At 36.8% G+C, this 22500-nt stretch overlaps 1 protein-coding gene across 4 annotated transcripts in view; it reads right to left on the minus strand.

Annotated features, from left to right (window-relative positions):
• HELZ (helicase with zinc finger) overlaps positions 1 to 22500 on the minus strand; it is a 98221-nt gene that overhangs the window by 69341 nt on the left and 6380 nt on the right. For 2 of the 4 annotated variants that reach the window (XM_082326852.1, XM_082326853.1), the window contains exons 2-7: positions 11457 to 11684; positions 9607 to 9643; positions 6315 to 6439; positions 3719 to 3775; positions 2812 to 2860; positions 2306 to 2381 (exon numbers count right to left, since the gene is read on the minus strand). In XM_082326852.1, coding sequence (XP_082182978.1) covers positions 2306 to 2381; positions 2812 to 2860; positions 3719 to 3775; positions 6315 to 6439; positions 9607 to 9643; positions 11457 to 11666 — 554 coding nt within the window. In that variant the 5' untranslated portion in view covers positions 11667 to 11684. The remainder of the gene's footprint in view (positions 1 to 2305; positions 2382 to 2811; positions 2861 to 3718; positions 3776 to 6314; positions 6440 to 9606; positions 9644 to 11456; positions 11685 to 22500) is intronic. The other 2 variants (XM_082326855.1, XM_082326854.1) reach the window with 2 other exon arrangements.

Here is a 22500-nt window from a genome sequence, read left to right on the forward strand (position 1 = left end):
TTATTGCAAGTCTGGGCAATTGCCTGTATAACTTGGGAACTGTTTTTATTATTAAACTTTGTATTAAAATTATAAAACACAAGGCAGCAGCTGCACCTTCATCATTCTTCAAGGCTGAAGCACTTACATAGATGATAAAACGACAAATAAAAGGGGAGGGGGGTAAGTTTGAAGGTACTAAGAAAGTATTGGATGTACAGAATAAACATTAGGCCAGGACGTGGTTTTGTTTGTTTTGCACAAGGAGACTATAAAGAGTTAATGTAAGTGTCACATTTATTATAAATAAAGCCAGGCAGGCTGATCTCTGTCAGGATATTAAGTTTATAGAAACTCCATAAACATAACTGTATTTGAATTTCATGTGGATATCTATGTATACACTTATATTAAGAATCTCTTCCTACAGTGATGAGTTACTGTAAAAAAGAAAGGATGCACCAAGACTAAATTAATACAGCAAGTCAGGACCCCACATCATTGATGAAGACAGCAGAAGGGGATCAGTGACTGAGTAACCTTTCTGTAGTAAATGTATTATGTAATGTAACATGAATTATAATGTCAACTTTCAGCTATGTGATAAAAACAAATAACACCTGACTATGACATTAAAACCTTGCAGCAAAAGTACCTGGATATCTAGGCCACACTTGTATTAGTGGTTATAATTTGATTTAGCGTACACTTTTGCTTTAAGAAAAGTTTAAGTATTTAAAGATTTGAGTGCCCAAATAAGCATGATATATATATCATGATGTTACTAAATGCATTCTCAAGATATGTTCCTTAATATATTTTCAATTAAAATATTTTTCTTGGCAGTCAATTTCAATATTTTAATTGTAAATTTTCCAGTTCACCATTGCATTAGAATGCTAAAGTACAATTATGATTTTCATGACCCAAAGTAGACTGCAAGCATAAAAAACTGTTGACCTGTTCTTATTAGCTACATAGCAGATTTGAAATCAAGTGGTTTTCCTTCTCATTATTTAACAGGAAAGCATATTACTTTAAAATTTGTCATTATTATGCAATTTTTCCAAATTCTCATTGTTCATATTTTAATAGATACTTTTTTTTTTCCTCATTTTTAGTTTCTTATTTAATACCTCCTGCAATTCCAAAGCTTCATTATCTAGAATAAATATGCTGTACTCCTACTGCTTTATGGCACACAGAAGAAAAACAAACCACAGCTTCAAAAATTCATATTCAGTACCTGTAACTGCCTCCTCACAAGGAACTAAAATCTTTAGTCCATGGTCAGAATGATACTGTTCCTATGGATTTCCTGAGCAAGGCACATCCTTCTCACTGTAAGGGCTAACAGTGTGCATAAAGCTAATTACAGCTTTAGTGCAAAAATGTTTCAGAGCAATGGTTGGAAACATGGTACAGATGTTACTCAACAGAAGATCATTCATGAGCTAAAAATTGTAAATATCTGCTTTTTAAAAATTGCTGAATATGCATCAGATATGATGAAAGTCAACAAGAGCTGCCAAGATTTAGCATCTCTAGAAAATCATGCCAAAAGTAGCCCATATTCAGCAGTTCAGTCATGGAATTTAAAAAGTAGGTCAGATTCCTGTTCATTTTTTTAAATTAATTTATTTGCATCGGTTACATATATGGCAGAATCAAGTGCATAATGATGGTTCCTCCCCATATATATTAATACAGTTTTACTTAAGTAATGACGATTAACACCACAAACCACAGGCAATATTGACTAGTAGGCTGAAAGAGACAAGGAGGAGAAACTCCAGTACGAGCCATTGGATCTTCAGCAAGGCCATTCACCTCTGTGTATTTGAGCTTACGCAAAATGGAAAGAATGAGATCCAGAGGGAAATCCTACAAACGTTTTTTTTTTTTTTAATCCGAAGCCAAAGACCATCTATCAACAAAGCCCATTTATCTGAAGGCATGCACCCCATCTGCTGTTAAAGCACACTTCACTGTGCTTCAGTCTGCTAACACCGTTGTCTGTGGGAACTTTTCACATCCCTGAAATTATAAAAATTAGAACAGGTAGGGGGAAAAAGACAGGTGCTGCCCTGTCACTAGAAAAATGGTCCTCAAACCACTCTCTTAAGAAAATGGAGCTAGTGATTCCATTTTATAAACTGAGGTGCTTCTGGATAAACTGACCCTTCCAAAATTCCGTGAACGAATCAACTCCTGTTCTAACAGGTACCTTCATTTTCCTGATCTCTTAATCATTCTGTCAGCAGCTAAATGAAAGAGGAAACATTGTGATCCCTTGGAGAATGCTGATATAAAGCAATGACTTTACCTTTTACATAGCGTATATTCTTCACTGCTTGTGACTCCCCTGGGTGGAGGGCGGAACTGCCAGCCATCCCGGGACCCTGCAGAGTAGTCAAAACTTGGGTTACTTTTCTAATTGCCAAGTATTTCCCAGTCAGATAGTAACTGTCCAGGGAACCTTATCTCTAAACATCAACCCAAAGCGTATTTGTACAAAAGCAAAATTATCCACCAAAAATTAATTTTCAATCCCTAACAAATTCATTTAGAACAAAGGTCCAAAGGCTGTGAAGGCAAGTTCCAAACAATTTGCAGAATGAAGCAGACTCTGATACAGCACTTTGACCAATAAATAGAAACTTCCGCTTCCAAATTCAGTCAATGATGAGATGATTCTACCTCAGTCCCCAGGCCTCATCACAATAGTCAAGCCCCTTTTTTGCCTTTTGACTACTATGCAGTGCTGAGCATCCAGCAGAATCCAAGTCTTCTCACTACAAAATGGAGTAGCTTTAGAACTGAGTTACATACCTTCTTCTAAATCTTCTACATGATATCCCGATGGTACTTTACCAGCTGCCTACAATTATATAAAAACAACAGAGTTATAAAGGAACACAAAACAATTTCATCAACAAGAACTGCTTTGGCTTCTTTGCTGTCAAAATGTGTTTCAGAACAACCAATACAAAAATACTGAACTCACTTTCAGTCGCAAACATGAATTTCATATTAACCTAACAACTGGATTGCAGCCATTGATAAGAGGAATTCTGACAGGAACACTGAGTCCACTCATTGGCAGTAGAAAATTTTAGAGATTTTTACAAGACCAAATTCCACCCTGTGATCGTTTTAATGTGGACTGCAGTAAAATTCTTAAAAGGCCAAAAGTCTAAACTGTATTGACGTCTTTCAGCTTTGAATCTACATTAAAAATAAAGTCTAAATCAACAACAAAGCATAAGAAGAAGAAAAAAAAAAAACAAAAAAAAACCACAACAAAAAAGAAGTGGCAATTCAATCAATAAACATGACAGATTAACCTCTAATACAAAAAAAGGTGACTGAGAGGGCATTTATATTTGTTAACCCATTTCTTAAGGCATGTTTATTACTTCAGAATCATTTCCAACAGAGAAAAATACAATAAATCAATCAATAATTCAGATCTAAATGCTTTGAATTCTTTCTACTCACTACTTCAAGAGAGTCAACAACCTATTAGCATCTTTCTCTATTTTCTCATACGTCACGCAAGATTGCGATGAAAGGCTCCTGAATAGGTAGGTGATAAAGATCAACAGACCAGTGGAAACAATAATGTTTGAACCAGTATGTTCATAGTGAGCTTGGATTTCCTGGGGCACATGAAAAGAAGCCTCTCAGCTCTTTCAGGTACTGCTCATTATTTTCCCATTAATATGCTCATTATTACCTCTGTTTCAGCAAGAAGTGTTTTCAGTCGTGTCAGATCTTTAGTTACCATCCCGTTCTGGGGAGAGAAAGAATATTAATACATCAAACACATAAACCTTCACATGCATTAAACCACAGCAACAAAGTTCATTTCCCCCTGCACCACCACCAAGGAGAAGGGCAAGAAGGAAAAATGAGTTTGACTTACAATGCACAATTTTAAATGACATACTACGTAACACCGAGCAAACATTACAGTGAAAAAGGGAATTTGACACTGGCCAAAAACAGCGCTAGACTTACAGCAAGTACCAATACAGGGCAATGCAGGAGAGCAGCATATGTGGAACAACGTGGGGAAAAAAAATTTCTTATGAAGTTTAGCTGCCACTCAAGACAAATATTAATAGCTACAATACTTATTGATTGCTGTCCTCCAGAACAGTACATGCACAGTGGCCCTGGAGGCAGTATAGCCCAATGGACAAGGACTCACGAGATCTACACTCTATTATCAGCTTGGCTACTGGCCTCCTGGGTGACCTTAGGCAAGCCACTTCACCTCTCCGTGCCTCAGTTTCCCATCCGCAAAATGGGGACAGCGCTATTGACTGTCTTCACAGAGCACTTTGTAAGCTACTGATGAAAAGCACTATGCACGAGCCATATGCTATGGTTACTGAAACACTTTGGCTCTAAAGGAATTAATATAATAAACTTTCGCTGCTGTTGCAGTGATGGATTCATGTCTTCTTAAGGATCAACTTTACAGATTACTAATTTCTACAGTTTCATAACTCCTCCTGCTTTGATGTAGACAGACTATGTAATTTTTGGAGTTTTCACTAAAAAGCAAAGATTAGCCATGTAACTAAAAATAACTGCATATTCAAGTACATCTGAAGTAAAAATCTTTCCAAATTGAATTTATCTCAAATATATAGCAAAGTGTAAGAATTTCACACTCATGTAAGTCAAAACTTTGATTTAAGGAACCCAGACCTGTGGTTTTTATTTCAATAATCTCCTGCAGGAATTTAATTAAGTGCTACTACATTTGTTAGACTTCTCCATGTTTTGACTGTGCTACCGAGCAGCGGAAATTACTCTCTTTGCTGAAAACTTACACACTCAACAATTCTCATACTTAGGCTTTTTTCAAAATGATGTTTCACTTCTTCAGCAGAAAGGCTGCAAATTGAACCTGTTGAGCTTACATGTATTAGAGCATAAAAAAGTTAGCAAGAATCATTCGCTTAAGTCACTGGGGAAGAAACCGGATGGATTCCAACTCTTCAATGAATTAATTCCAAAACTTTGTTTTATTTCTCCTTCCAGACAATGGCAGAAGTCAGTAAATCAGTTGCTGGTTTTAGTATTCCTACTGAAAACAACTGTGTCTAACAACCTGAAGCTTGTAAAAACCTCTCGAATTCTGCTTTGGGGCGACACTCTGGAATTATATACGAAGCTACCTTTATTTGCACAACAGCTCAAAACAAGGGCACTGTACATTTCCTGCGATAAGGAGCTTTTGGCTATTTTACTGATTTTTTTTCTGAAGGCAAGTTTCCTTCGACCTCACCAGGAATTTTTCAATGAAACATTTTTTCATTAGAAAACACCAGCTAAACAAAGACAAAACCTTTTTCTTTATGTAAAAATAGCCAATGGCAGGGGCGGGGGGGACAGGGAGGGAATTCAGGATATACACCAGACAGACAAACAGAACTCCCTCTCAAAAACAACCTACTGATTAAGTTAAGCACCAAGATATAGGAGACGTGATCCAATTTCAAGGTAATAGGCCCTCCTACAACAGTTTCTGATGTCACTTACACGTTCCTCATGGTCTGACCAGAGCTGCTCTTGCTTGTGCTATGACCATGTTTCTGGATTTAGCATCACCAGCAGTTCATGGTGATGAACTGCATGCTATTTAATCTAGATTACAGAAATAAAAAGGACACTATCCTTTGGAGACTTATATGTGTCCCTAATTTTCTCCATATGAGTAGTCACATAAGAGTCAGAACAGCTCCTTACATGTACGGGGTTAAAAGCATCTTTACAAGTTCTGACAGTTCAATGGTAAAATAGAAACTTTGAACTCAAATCTTTATCTTTGTCTTGAAATGCGAAGCTTCTTTTTTTTCTTGAAAAGCTTTCCATGCCGACTTACAACTTATCATGGGCGAGTTATTTAAAAGTCCTATCAATAATTTTTCTGCTTTAATGGCTAAACTTCCTGAAGTACATACAAAATGGTGTCAGGTGCAATTTAAAAGAAGTAAGCAAAAGTTTGAGATTTACATTAGTCTACATCTAGTCAATCACACAAATACACAAATTATTTTGCATTCCCTGAGGATTCAGAGCCAACAATGAAAAAACTTCTCAAAATCCTAACAACTCTGAAGCACTGGTAATGCAACAACCTAAATAACCTGATTATATGTGTGCGCCCATATACTTATCTTTGTCTTTTTCATACAAATCATTTTTGTTGCAACCTGCCAAACATATGTTCAGAAGTTTGTTATTAAACACATTTTAAAAAAAAGGAAATACAAAACTGCTTTTTAAATTATGTAGATTGCAGCAAACCCACTTACCAGTGATTCACCCATCAGTGATTTGGAAAGAACATTAGACACAATTTGCAGCTTCCCTTTAAGATGCATGCAGCAGAGCACTGCACGGAAAGATCCATCTCCCTTGGCCAGCCCCTCTCCCAGCACTGCAACACAAATCAGCAACCATTAGCTTCATCACAGCATACATTTAAATAAACTATATACAGTTTTCCTTCACCTTTAACATGAAAATAAGGTCTGAAACTTGGGTTGAATCCATGGCTTCTTGGAAAGACAAGACTTGGATGTAAAGGAAGTATTACTCGCTCTTGTCTACTACTAACTTGAAACTTGTCTCCCACCACCTAAGAAATGCTGTACATGAGCTCAGTAAAGGTTGTCCTGTTTACATGCTAAAATAGACAAAAATTAAATATGGGAAGGGTAAATTCAAATATCTGACTCAGACACAAAGGACCTCCTCTTCACAGAAAGGGTAAAAAAAATAGCAGCTAACAACCTCTCAGTAACACAAACATGCTCAGGAAGATCCATTCATGCTCACAAAAAGCATGCCCTGTCGTTTCCAAATATAGCTAACCTCCTCGTGGTCAATTCCTGCTACTTTAAAAGGGCTTTTATTCACTTAGACTGTAAAGTGCAGGATATAGGACTGATTGTTTGAGTCCAGAAATTTACAGGCTCCATGTAACAGAAAACTTTCCTAATGCTTTCTAGCACTGGATCAGATAGCTAGCCAAACAGACACTTTCATTGACACTTCCAATAGTGAAAGGATTTATTTCACTATATAGACGTGCTTCAGACAAGCAGGAATAACTCTTAATCATATATATTACCTGTCCAGAAAACAAAATGCCAGACTGAGTAAAAAGGTACTAAGCTAAGCATGTGAGTTGAAAAGAAGGCTGGACAGTTGTTTAAAATTACAGAATTGTAATATATATTACTGTTATTGCACGCAGCATCAACATCTGTGTTTATACTGCTACTCATGCAGATGCAAACAGCTCCTGTTAGTGCTAACAGGAATTTTACCTTCACCACAACTTCAGGATTACATTTTAGAATAATAAATCAAAACTCCTCGCTCAACTGACGTTCACATCATTAACAGAAATTGCGTGAAAGACTAAAGAAAAAATAGTCCCACAAAAAACATTCACATAAAAACAAGTAGACATCTCCAAAATGAAACGGTAACTAAACCTTGTTTATAAAGTGTCTCAAAGATTAGTCTGAATTCACCACTCGGATGATACTGACCACTTTTCCAAAAATAGAGCTTACTTCCCAAATCAGAAGCAGCAGCGCCAGAAATAGCTTTAACATGTCTGACGGTTTGCTATTTTAACCTTAAAGATTAGATGTCCCATTATATTTCATATCATTAACTGCATAGTACTACCAAACTAAAACATAGTTACATATAAAAAGTCACAACACATTAACCAGTATCTTTAGTTAAAGATTTGTGGAATAATTTAACAGATTGTAAGTTATCATCATTCCTTGTAACAGTGCAAGGTTGTTTCTTCCCAAGGGTATTTCAAACATGAAACTAAAACTAAGACCTTTCAGAATCACAAATACAGATACTCTAAACTGTCAGATGCTGGACTACAATTGATAAGAGCACATCATAGGGAACCACAACCAAATAGTTCGTTCATATATTCATAAAAATACGTGGGGGTGTCTGTATACAAATATATATACACACACACAAAATCTTCTTTATACATACATAAATATGGCATTAATAAGTTGAAAAATGTCCTCAGTTTTAGATCTGAAAAAATATTTGCAGAACATGCTGGCATGAATTAATGAAATTAACATTAAACTGGATGCTATTTCTTTGATACTAATCTACATTTGAAAGCTATTTTCTCTACTTAATTAAAAAAAAAAAGAGTAAGTAGAGATCAGCACTCCTATTCCACCCACTCCTATGCCTGCCCAGTGAGAGAAGAAAAATAGTTAACATGACACTTCCTTTGAGATATTGATATCTGACACATATGCCAAGAAAAGGTTTCACACATGAATGTCACCCGTCTACCCCTAAGACAAAGCCATCAGATCTCATCGATGAGAATACTATTCATTAAACAGCATTCTCCCTCCTACCTCCTTTAACCATCATTCATCTTTCCATACGTGTGTGTCTCGCTTTTATTGGCCATCATGAAAGACAACTGTGAGGTTAGCCAGAATGTTATACCCCCGGCATATCTCAACAGTTAAAAGAAGCAGCTTTAAAAAAAAATCCAGACCGCTTTAAGAACAGTACTGATTAAGCAATGTTCAGCCTTTTTAAATTTGTTAAACTTCAATTTTACACCTACAGAAAGCAAGTTTACTTTTCTTAGTTATGTTTTGCAGACCTCTGCAAGTAGGCTGCAGAGCCCCACAGACTCCCCAGACCATGACTTGAGTATCAGTGAAGAAAAATGCATTTAAAAAAACAAACAAAAATCCTCCACACAAAACCAGAAAAGAACGATTTAAATATTATCATTGCTAGCAAGGGAACATCAGAATAGTATACCACACAGTCTGTGTAACAAAACTGCGGTTCGAGGAAATTTCCTTTAAAATTCAAGAGTAGTTAAGGAACTAAAAACTGAAAGCTGGGATCTACCCACCTTTTCTTTTCTTTCCAAATCTAATGGATAAGCTCTGATCCAATGCTTACCAAACTCAGCAGAGAGTTCTTAGTGAGTTTGAATTGCTTGCATTATACATGAATAACAGAACATTAGCAAGGATGGTTAATTCCTTTAAAAACACCCCAACCGAACAAGGCAGTGAAACATGAAAGACTCAACTTCAATGTGACATATGCACATTTGGAAGCTTTAACAAATAGGAATAAATGTAAGTACATCATCTTGATTTTCTCTGAATCAAGTCCCAAAACGCAAACCAAAATATCCACCATGTCCCTAGGAAGGAAGGCGGAACAATCAGCTGTCTTTGTCTTCACAAGAATCCTAACGCTATCCATCATCCTACATTTGAATACTGAAATATCTATTAGCCAAATAGCACCGCTGTGCCAAAGACACGCATTTCAGTTGTGGTACTTGAACACGAGTTATAAAATAGTGAAAACTCCTCTCTCTTAAAAAAAAAAAAAAAAAAAAAAAAAAGAGTAGAAAAAGTATTATAAAGCAGATACATAATTTTAACTAGGAAAAAAAAACATTGTTAGCAAACTAACAAATCTGGGCATCAGTTTTAAAAATTCAGACAAGTGACTGCAATTTATCACACGATGTAATAAAAAAAGAAATAAGCATACCATGCCTACAGTCTTCATCTGCTTGCCCATACTTTTTCTGAAAGGTAAAACATGAAAAGTTTAAAAATAGCATTATTCCAGTTAGCATAAACAACTACATGCTTGAGTTACAAGTTTCTTAAAACTTTTAAGAATTCATTATCTCATTTTTTCCAGGGTGGAACATGTAAAGAACATCAGTCACATGTCAAAATGTAATATAATTAATTCTTAGAATGCTGACTTTTTCTCAAATTCTCAGCAAATGGACATTTTAAAAGAGGAACATGAATGAGCAAAGGTACATGTTTACGTATGTGTTTGTAGGTGGCTCACACCACCTATGAAAAAATACAAAAACTTACATTACTAGCCACTGTAATTCTTTTTAAACTTGCACTAATGTGGTGCTGTTGAAATTTGTAAGGTGTGTATTTTATTTTACTGTCTCATCAGTGGCGATTTTAAAAATTACTTCATTTAGTAGGAAAGAAGGAAAATTTTATTCCCCCCCCCCCGCTTTTTTTTTTTTACTTACAAGCCTCCAAGTATCTACATAATTCAAGTCTTTAATAGGAAGGTTTTGATTACAAGTATTTTTCCAAACCCCCTGAAGACTTACTGCAATAATTTTCACTATGATGAATATCCAGATAGGTGCCTAACAGGATGATTTTCAAAGGCATCCACATCAGAAATTTATTAAATACTGCTAAGCATCTATCTGCATATTGGCTTATATAAATAATTTTGAGAAGTCAAGTCTACACTAACACAACTTCCATTAAAAAAAAAAAAAAAATCTTAGTTATTTCCGAATCTCCTCCCCTGATGAACCATAAGATAAGGCACATCTTAATTCAAGAAGTTTCCCAATTCTTGTTTTGCACACTGAATAGTCCAATTCAGCTATCTATTTAAACAATGCCTAAAAATGCTCCCTAATCAGATGGGCAAGATTTGTCTTAAAGCTGCCCAGCAAGGTCTTACAACTTGGCCAAATTTTTTCCACTTGGGATGAAACTGTTCATACCCAATATGTGAAGATTTGGAGTGGACAAGGCCCCTGTAAATCTGTGATAACATTTCCAAAACAGAAAGGTAAGGAAAAATGTAGGTTCATTAAGGAGGTTGTAGGTTTATTCTTATGCACTGTAATGTCCTTTCCTTTAAGAAAGTGTAGCTCTCTGATGCTTTAAAGGAAGGACACAAAATTGGCAATGGGATCACCCATAATTCAGGGTTATGCCTCTTGCTTTGCATTTACAAACCTTTACAATGACCCCAGTTTTCACACTTCCATTAAAAATCTGCTAGAGCCTAAGTGACATCTTTCACCAGACATGCTCTAGCCTAGCAATGGAAAACTAGTATACGATCACGTATTAAAAGACTAATGTTAGGCCTATGCAAATAGAGCTAAATTAGGTATGAACTGACTACCTGAATTCTGGCATTTCTTAACTTTGTTTTTTGAGTGCTTAGATTTGCAACCTTAACTTCATGCTCTTTAGAGATAAGGTAATCTGGTATGTAATTCAGCATAACTGTACAAACATACTACCCTAAAACCAGATATTCTGCTTTCTTGGAATATTTTTTTTTTATTTTATTTTTTTAAGTATTTTTCTTCATTCTTTTAGAGAACTGTGATTCAGATCCAAACTACTTAGAGGTCCCAATCCTGAAAAATAAACAGATCACGGAAAACTACAAGACAGAAGCCTCATATATGCTTTAGCAAGTGGGATTCTGTGGCAAACCAACATGCCAATCACAGGAAAACTCTGGATTTTATTTAAATCTTGACAGTACAAGATATTTGATTGCTCTTTCCAATTCACTAGATACTATTGAAGAGTCACACTCACAAGTTGTAAAAAGGAAGCAATTCTATACAGAAGAGTCTCGATTTTGATGCGGTCGATTTCTGCCTGGCATGCCTCCGGGAGGTGAGCTGGGGGGTACTGGCTGAGGGAAAGGAGAGCCTCTGTGCAATGCTTCACTGCCACTTCATAATCCTGCTGCTTAAGAGATTCACATGCTTGTTCACATGACTTCTCTGGTCTTCTGTCTGCCATGACTCAGGGACAGAAATCCTAGAGTGGGGGCAGAGGGGATGATAAAATGTTGGTTAGCTGTGTAATGGCAGTGACAACTTGCCAACCAACTTCCATTCCCATCTCAAGGTGCTGTATCGCATCCCCTCCGTTTTATGCCACTCACGATCTTTCTCACTGACTAACCTCTTCCCAGTCTTTTCTCCATCGCTCCCAGCTCCCAGTTTTGATTCTAATTCAAGAAGTTATTAATATTATTATTATTAATATTATATTATTTTAAGAATATAAGCAGTGGTTTCAAATTTTGAAGTCAGCATGGATTTAAGCACTGTGCTACACAGAGGTTTTTGGGCCTTTGCTGGCAACACGATCTTTGCCTTGGAAGTAACACAACTCGTCCACCAACTGCTCTTTCTCCGAGCCTGCGGCCATTTACTCCAGGACACCCTTCTCTTCAAAGCACCTCTCACCTACGCTCAGGGGAGGGAGCCGCTCTCTCCGGCTGGGTGCGGCACAACGGGGATGGACAAGGATGAATGAGAAAGAACGGGAGCTCAACAGGAAACCTCTTGTCTCCTCCGCCAGCTGGTTTATTTCCACTCATGGCTGAGAAAGCCTAGACACCCCTGCCAGACCAACACCTTGATGCAGAACTTCTTAAATAATTGTAAAGTAAGTATTTTTAGGGGCCAAAAATTGAAACAGTTGTGATAAAAATCTGTATACAAGACAGACGTTATCTGCCAATAAACTGAGACAAATGGTTATCCACAATCTAAACCACCAGCAGAAAAGCAAAGCACTTCTATAATCCCTGTCTACGTTCTCCCTTCGTTGACATATTTAAATATATGATACATATCCCTCGAGACACTGTATTTTAAAGCTGACTTGACAAAAATGTGTTCTGATAACTGAAAGAGGAAAAAGTGTAAGAGTTCTCATTTTCATTTTTAGCAAGCAGCATACTACCAATATTTGTGACTATATAGCGACTACTATGATTGTCTCAAATAACTATCTTTAGCCCACTTTAAAAATTCACTGCTAAAAACTTTCTTTATACTTGACATTTTTAGGTTTTCAACCTAACTAAGGTAAAGTAACTTCAAGAAGTTAATCTGAAGGTCAAATAAATGCATTTTCCTTATATGAAAAATAATGCATTACCCCACTTTTCTCATTAACACATGCCTAAGCCAAGATACAGCAGAAATGTAAACAAGACTTTTCATATATTATATGACATAGTGTTCTATGTGTTCACTTCCATTCTTAAAATTTGATTTTCGGTATCAATATAGACACGTAAAGGTATACGGATTTTTCAAGACAATTTCGACTTAAACCACCTTCCCTTTTACATTCATATAAAAATTTCTTATCTACAACAATGTATCTTCCCAAAAACAAATGAATGCAAGCATGAATATTTTGCAGTCATCCTGATACAAATCTGTGACATACACCTCTTTCTTAATAATGACCTTGCAAAATACTACCTCATTCATCCAGATATTTCTTTTTCTGCTAAAAGTAAGCATTTCAATCAGAATACAAACAGGCAAGTAGGTTTTGCATTTCCATACATGTGAGTCAATTCGTTCATGGAGTTATTCTAGTCACATTAAAGACACTCAGCTGGATCACTTAAGCACATATTTTCAATTACATAAATGTTAAGTATTCTTAACCCGTTTATGCAAGGATCCTTTCCAGATACAACTAAAAATTACATTGATTTCCATTTCACTAACATTTTGGGCCACAGTGAATTTTACAAATCTAGGATTTGCTTCAATAGTAATACAATAGTTAATTGATGTTTTTCTCCTGTACATTCTGTTTTCCTCCTAAGGGACTGAAAAGAGAGGATTTCATGAACTCTGCTGCACTTTTGATTTCCTCACTTCCTGGCTGACATATAACCAAAATTCCTTTGACCAAAAGCCTCAGCAGAGCTTCTGTGTGTTTATTCCCAAAGAACTGTTTATACACAGATGCTATCCTAACTGACCTGGCCAGCCTAACTGACAGGCATTTGAAAGCTACTTTATCCAGTCCTTCTTCTCCAACATGGCACCATGCAAAAGAAAAATATTTTTATTTATCAGTTGTCTTATGCTGGCTGTTTTGATAAATGTTGAACTAGTTTGCTTGTGGAGAAGCCGGGTTTTACCCACCCAGCAGTGGCCTACTGTACTGCAAAGGCCACACAATTTCTTCGGTCAACTTGAAGACTTCAAGAGCACTTCAGAGGACATCACTGACCCTAAGCAATAACCTGTGGATTAAGTTAAGTGGAGATAAGAGGACCAGGCTGTTTGAGTAACTGGGCTAAACTGAGTCACACTATCAGTATTTCACAGCGTAATTAAAAAAAACCTCTGAAGTCACAGTACATGGGACACAGTGATAGATAAGGAGCCGCTGCAGTGCAATTTGTTTTTTTAAAAAAAATCTAATTGTAATAAAGAAAAACAGTATGTGGACAACAAATGGAAAACTGTACATTCAGGCTCTCAGATTTCATTTCAATTCCATTTATATCCATACATGCAGACACAAACATGCACATTTATTGGGTATTTGCACCATCTACTTCAGACTCCCATCCAGGTGCTCTGACTGTTCCTTGCAGGCACTCAGCTCTTCCTGCTGCCTCTTCAAAAACCCGTGCTCCTAGTTTTGGTCCCCGAGCTGTGCCTAAATTAGCAACTGAGACTAGGTTACGTGAATGGGAATTACAACCGTGCTTTCTTAAAACCTAATCTATTGTAGTACCTGACCTACCCCTGTTTAAAATGATTTCAGAACAGTTAATATTTTAACAGCCAAGGAATGGAGACACTTGTCAAAGGAAATTTATTTTGAGTTCTATAAATGTTTATTTTCAAAAACTTCAAATGTAAAACTGGAATGTCTACATTCACTCCAAGAGTAGAAATTATTACAGATTAGAATTGAAAGCTAAAGTGTCACAAGGTCTGCACTAACTATATTCCCAACAACTCTCTTTGCAAAACTGAGCAAATTACTTATGCACTCCACTTTTTCCGTCTGTAAAACTGAGTTTAAAATACTAAGCATGTAACAGAACAAATGTCAGGATTGTTCATTTTCTCAAAGTGGCCTGAAGATCCACGTAGCAGAGGAGTACTAAATTCAAATTTGAGTAACAATTTATTCTAATAGCAATGTTTAATACATCCTCAAATTCTACAGGCACAATGCCTTACCAACAGAGCCTTTATTATCAGTGGTCAATTCAAAGCATTTCTTAGCTTTGAATCATCTCACAGCAGCACCACTGCCTACAGAAAGGCTCTGCATTTATGCTCTCAAGTAAAATATTTAAACACAGCGCCTGTGAATTCCACCTGATACGACAGTAAGCACCACGTTGACTAGAGCCCAGGCAGAAGTTTGCACAACTCTTCCTCACCGGCTAATCCAAAAATCTAACTCTGGCATTACACTCTGTACCTCCAAAAAACTCCTGCCTTTAAGTAGAAGAAAACTTATTGATCTTATATTTCTTTGAAGGCCAAGTTGGGCTCAGCTTAGCTTCCACAAAATATCATTTAAAAGATCTGGTTAGTTCCAACTGGTGTAACTTAAACGTTGCTGTTTTTTCAATGAACCGTGAGGGTTTTTTTTTTTCCCCCTACAACTAATGATTTTCAGGCTCAATATTCCTAATGAGTATTTCGCCTTCTTTCCAAAGGGATTTTGTAAACAAACACGAAAAGAGTAACTAAAATCTAATCTCCAAATAGAACTGCACATTTCCCCGCCAGAACTGCAGAGGGGGCTGGGAAAGGCAGAAGGGACAGTTTGAGGAGGAAGAGCGATAAACAACGTGATCTACACAGCCATTTATTTTCAAGTAAACACTATGCCTGCTTGGTGCACAGGAGGCTTTTGGAGAATTACTCCACAGCCTGATGAGTCCAACTTCAAACTAAAAATCAGTGTAGGAGGAGAGAACATCATGAACTAAAATTTTAGTGTTTCACAGCAGTTTAACTCATGACTGTACACTTTCATGCTTCACAGCTTACCGATGTATTTTATGGAACCAAAAGGTCCATACATTAAGATAATGATAAGTTAAAGCATGTGACAGTTCCTAAAAAATTTCAGACAGATGCTTTTTCAATTCACTGTAAAGCATCTAGCCAGATAACTCTCGCTGTACTTCATAAACAAACAGATTAGAGGGCACAATGCTGTTCCTATTAATGTTATTGGCAAAATTCCCAATGTCTGCCAAGACAGAAGGATCAGATCCAAGGTCTCGCATGCCAAGCTGACAAACAGTAGACAAGTCAGTAAATATTTGCATATTTTAACCAGACATTAACATCTCTTGTAAAGATTTATGCTAAAGCGATGATGTTCAACTTGCAGTCCTACAGTGAGGCTGGTAGGGATTTACTGTCAATTGAATATACTTCAAGAGCCACATCCTGGGATTCGCAAACTGAAGGAAATGAATGAGATCCATTGCCATGGGGAACATGCAGGGGAAGACCCTCTCCAGCTGCCTCCCATTACAATCCATAACCCTTCAAACAGTTCTGTTGTGAGAAATAAGCACCCAAATATTCCTTGCCAAAGCTATTCAGCTGTGTCCTCCTGCTAAGAGCCCACTGTATTGCAGGAAAGGAGAGGAGGAGAAGGGTAAGCCATCCCGTTGCCTACTGTGGTCAAGCTGGCACAGGCTCAGAGAAAGCAGGGCAGGAATTCAACTCATCCTGCCCCTCTCTATGGAGACGCGTGCGGTGACTACGCTGCGTTTCCTAACCCTTTGTGATTTTTCAGCCCTTCTAACAAATTGGAAAGCCTGGCCACCAAACTGGACAGAAGTTTTAAACATGGAATAAATTCAGGTAATATGTCAAGAACAGACAGTTGTTTTATCATAACTTCCCAGCAATTCCATTTAAGAGGCAAGAAGAGATCTACTAGATTTATTTTTGAGAATGGTTGCTCCGTCCTTGCCCAGTAACTTTTGAACTTCATGTCAATTTGAATTGAATTCACGGACGTCTAAAGGGTCTCAAAGACACTGAAAGTTTTATGAAAAATGACAGATAACAGAGACCCAGATTTTTAAGTCCACCCAGGGAAAGAAGTTATAATTCAGCCTCTTATTGATACCAGGAGATCAGTTACCCCGTCAGTTACTGCCACATGCTGCCATTTACCCAGTGAGAGAGAGAACACTGTACCAAAATGTCACTCATCAGTAAAAGAAAAAGCTTATTTATTTGTCTTGCCCATAACGATAAAAGCCATAAACCGCATTCATTAGCTTAACTGCTCAAGGATCCATCCAGTAGTTCCCAGGTTTCACTAAAGCAGAGTTTCCAAACTTTTTAGGCTACAGACACTAGCATAGTACACATTGCAGAGTTTTTGAAATCTGTTACTAGTAAAATTGAGATGTAAGCAATTCATATATGAAGGCCTCAAAAATTTGTTGTTTCCATAATACAGAAAAGTAATATTTGAGAAGTCAGAAAGTTGGTATGGACACAATCCCTGTGACTGAAGAGTCTTCTAGTTCCCTCTTCCTCAAAATTATCAGGAAAAGACGGACAAGATACTTGAATTTACACAGGTATGGAAAGATCTGGGTTCATTTAATAGTCTGGATTAATTACAATACATTGTGTATACTACACAATAAAAATGCTAGCTACTGTGCACACAACGATGTTACAGTTAAAAATGATGGGTCACTGAAACTCAACTATCAAGACTCTGCAAACAAAACGCATTTGTCAGTCCACATACTAAAATAGGGAACAATACATCCATCTACTGTTAAGTCATATTATACAGCTGCTCTGGCATCTCTAGTGATCCCATCTTAAGGCATGCTTGCACCTCTAGATAATGTTGTAATTGGTTTTGTAGTACTCCAAAATGCCACTCAAGTACCTTTAGATTAGTAAAATAAAATTAAATAGGTATTTATTTTCCTTACCTATAGCGATAAAATAAACTTATCTTTGCCTTAAGACAAAAAAGGATTTTATTCAAGCCTCCAGGAAGGAACAAAATACGGCTGCACAAAATACAGAAGCCACTTACAGACACACACAGAAAAAATGCACTTTCCTAGTGTCATGACATATACATCATAAATAATCCCACACTCAGAAATCATTTAATAAAATGAGAGTAGATAATGACAGTGCACTATACCAATGTGAAAGGCTGAACAGAACAGAGAGAAAAAAGGATGGCACATCTTTGAGGCACAGGGTGCAGAAAAGAATAACGTGAAAGGTGCTTTTGCTTTTTTTTATTTTAAGAAAAATATGACAGCAGAGATCTTATGCACTCATTTATTGCAGTTATGGCTGAAGTCAGTAATATTAGTTATACACAGTGCTCAGAAACGTACTGCACACCTTACAGAACAAATACAAAAGTCTCCACCCTTGAGAGAGGACAATCTAATCAGTTTTCTGAAATAACTGAATTACTCCGGTTAATGTTGTACAACTCCAGGCAAAATGACCCTACTTTAAATTCCAAAAATGATGTTAAATCTGAAATGGAGCATACAGAATGAAGAAGGCTTATTTCAAGGTTTTATTATATAGCCTAACAGCAGCAAGAACTTCTGCTACATGGCTTCTAAAGAACATGATACACTTGATTTTGGGAAGGGAAAAAAACAGGGAATCAAGAGCTTCATGATGCCCCCTACCATTAAATATTTAGATTATCCTTCCACACTGAAAAAGCAAAGAGAGGACCATAAATTAGGAGGACAAGTATCTCTGGCCACATAAATGGAGCCTTGAGTCTTGATCCTGTAAGCTTAGCGTACAGAATAAACACATACACATTTACTGAAAAAGGAACAAGTGCCTGTGGGTGGTTTACCATTCACATAACAATAGTAACAAAAATATAACAGCTATTGAGATTAAGAGCAAATGCCTTCTGCATCTGGATCCTCTGTGTTCTTTAAATCACTTTATATACATCACAGATAGTAACGAGTTACATTTTATTGCGTGCCAGTTATTATTTCAGTACAGACACTTTATTAAGTGATTATTAACACTTTATTACCTTCACTAATCTCTTTTGTTTCCATTTTGGAAATAGCAGCCGAAAGGACAATTTATACAGCCAGTGGCAGCAACATTTACACATGGACAAACTGGCTATCTTTGGCTCAAAATCTGAAAATAACTCATGGCCTCAGCACTTACAACCACTCCATCCACATCCAAGTATCCCTAATATCTTCATCTCCCGCCTTTAAAATGATCCTTTTCCACACAGCTGCCTGAAAGCATTACCTACCTTGATGAAACTAAGGAAAATACATGGCAAGGCAAAGCACAACATCTACCTGGCATGTACTCGCTTTGTCTGAGCGCCATCCGTAACTGACATATACAAGATTCCTACTTACACAAAGCAAATACATACACACATTGCATCCATTAAAATTACAGTACAAAGACTAGGTTGTAAAGTCCAATAGTCAAAGGTTGTTTAATGACAAAAGCATCTATACAAGCTTATGTTGGCCCTCCTGTGTGTCTGCATTATGATACAGCCTTTAGCAGTGTTAGTCACATACTACATTTTCCAAGGGCTACCTGGCAGCACGAGCAGGCGGAGCAGATGCTGCCTGCTTAATGGACATCTAGTTAAATACTTCAGCATAGGGTCTAAGGTCTTATTTACTGCGTGCTACTCAAATCTGGTTCTCAAGACTGCATTTTAATGTTTTCATGAACTTTTCAATAATGCTTACAAATACTGTGACCGAGCACTTCACAAGTATTAAGAAAATATCTTTATCCTTCTGACATTATTCCCATTTTACAAAGAATTAAGACATTAAAACACATTAAAGCCACAAGTTTCTATAAACTTATTATATTCAGACTAAGATAACTAAAAGCAATTTTTCCCCATTGTGCTCTGCCCTGTACGATATAGTCCTTTATATGATCAAAGCAGAACAACCAGTGTCTGCAGAGTGACTTACGAGTATTCAGCATTTCTCTACATCACAACATGGGAGCGTTCATTAGAAATACAGAAAATGAAGTGCAGCAAAGAGAGGGTTTAAGTATGATTTGCCTTTTTTTTTTTTTTTGCTATTCCCTACTCCATCTATTAAACACTTTCTAATTTATGCAAATAGTGAAACTGTATTCCAACAAACAACTGTATTAGCATTATAAAATAAATTGTATGTACCCACACAGGAGAGCATCTCTTCTATTTCTTTCTTTGTAACACCAATATTTTTCAATCTCAGTCTCCTTGTTCAGCCACCCCCATCTCCACATTTTTTCTAAATATTCTGTAAAAATCTGCATTTTGCACCTTCTGTTTAAATCCAGTTGCTGCTTCCTCCATGCTGCATGAAGGTAGAGCTGGTAGGAAAGAGGAACTGGCTATTGGGAGTACAGAAGGGGAATTCTCTGTGCTCTCATTTTTGTCCAAAATCATACCAGGGAGGAATGCAGAAGCCCTAGCCTTCAAACTGTACGGAAATCCCATTTAGCTCAGGCTGAAGCACATTCACTGCAGGGATGATCTTTTAGATTTGTACTAAATGCTAATTTGACCAACGCTGAGCAGATTATTCACAGGGCTGATAACAAGTCTATCCGTGGCTGAAACATCACACTATACCACATCTCTTTACAAAGCAGCACTATAGGACGTTAGAATTTTTTTTCTATTTTATTGTGAAGTTAAGAATATATTTTTTGCCCAATTTTTAGAAAAGATTGAATCGTGTTGGCAGAACCCTTCACTCCCTCCACAGCACCCAAAAAGTCAGCCTGGGATAGACACCTACCATGGGAAATTTCAACCCAAATAATTAAAATTTGGCAAGTAATAACCAAGTGAAATGAGAAGTATGTCATAGTAAGCATCAGGTAACGTAATAATAGGTAGTGCTTTTGCCCCACCTAAAGTTCTTTTGTCTCCTTCATAGAAAATCTTCATGTAAACAATCTTTCATAATAACCGGTTAACAGCAGCAGTTTGTATTCCATATACCTATATGTTCTTACTGCTTTTTGAGAGTAGAGTTTCTCACACTTATCCAAGATGAGGGCATTTTAATTGAAATATTGTCCCATGGTTACCATTTTATCCCCATAACAACATCACCAATTACTTACTTTAAAAAAATGCATTAGAAAAGTAATTTAATCTTTGCATCTCTTAATGAAATTTGCCAGAGAAAAACAAAGGGAAAAATCAGCACTGCACGACCAGCCAGCTCTCCATGGAGCAGCACCAACCTGCAAGTCTCAAACTCAAACACACTTTGCAGAAGAATACAGTATTCATATTCTAAAAGCTGTTTTAAACATCATAATCCACAACTTGTAAAACTATAAACTACTTGTGGCAGAACCTCTCTTTTAAACACTTGAATAACAGAACATGACCTTGTTCCTGAGTGTCTCTGCACACTTCACATTATAATGTTTAGTAACAATTTTGACCAAGAAAAGTGAACACCATTAATCCTAAAGACTTACACAGTCATGCAATTACCAATATTCTTCTCTGCTGAGTCATAAGATACTGCCAAAAGTCCTTTTTGAGAAATGTCTGCTGTATGATATCTAGGTACATCTGTGTATATGTGACTAAACATCTGTCACCTAATTTTCAAAATGCCAAGCAAGTACAAAACTGTGTTCCCAAGGAATGCAAAGGGGAGTCAAAGAAGATTCCCAAGCATCATTTCAACACAAAACACATACCAGGATATTTACAAACGTATTTCAGAAGTTTAAATGCAACACATGTCACAAAGTTTTCCACGGCTCTCATTGAATTCGCCACTCATGCAGCACTGTCTTCAGAGAGCACTTGACCACAGTTCATTTGCCAAAGTTCACCGATTTAATCAGTCTCAGAGACAGAATCAAAACTAACAGTTCCTAACTTTCAGTCTTGTGTTCAATTCGCAGCTTCCTCCAATACAGCTGTACTTGGATTTCAGCAATAAAAGTATTTTTTAAATTAGGAAATTATTTCTCACAGCACATCCCCTTTTGGAAAGCCCCATGCAAACTCCAAAGCTCAATGGTTCAATCCAAGTCTTCTCTTCTTAACAGGGATATTGCAGTGATGCTGAAACAGTCTTCCCTCAAATGTCAAACTTGCGTTTTTATACAAGAACTTTCTCCACTCTTGACATGTCCCAGTATTGCAAAGCAGCACACCCCTATGACTAGGAGACCTATCTGAAGAACACAGCTTTGATCACCAGTGCAAATGCAGATGCTACAGGTATATATCACAGTTTTACAGTTTTGGATGAAAAAAAAAAAAGAAGCCCTAAGTTGATTTTCTGTCAATCCATTCAAGAGGCAAAAGAATGTAAAAATCTTCATGCTGAATATCAGTTATATTGCACAGTTATAGTGCACAGTTCACAAACTGAACACACAAACAAGCCAGAAAGTTGTGACACAGAACAGGAAAGTTTTCTTTCAGTATACCTCACTCTTCATTGCAGCATTATAATGAACTTAAATTTATTATAGTAGTGAATAATACTGTGACTGAGGTTTTTGTTACGCATTTATACAGTGCTTAGCACAAAAGGGTCCTACCATAACAGATTTAATAACACAATCATGCCACCCACAGATACTCCAAACACATCTTTCCCCAAACCATACCTATTATGTAACTGTGCATGATATTTTTGTGTGCTGTTCTGAAAGTTCAAAGCAATAACTAGCCTCCACCACTAAAAATTGCTATCTTTATTGTAAATAACCTTTGAAATTCATTTTTACATGACTGTGCTTCAAATAGT

The sequence above is a fragment of the Platalea leucorodia genome (genome assembly GCF_965183815.1).
Source record: "Platalea leucorodia genome assembly, chromosome: 14".
Lineage (NCBI taxonomy): Eukaryota > Metazoa > Chordata > Aves > Pelecaniformes > Threskiornithidae > Platalea > Platalea leucorodia.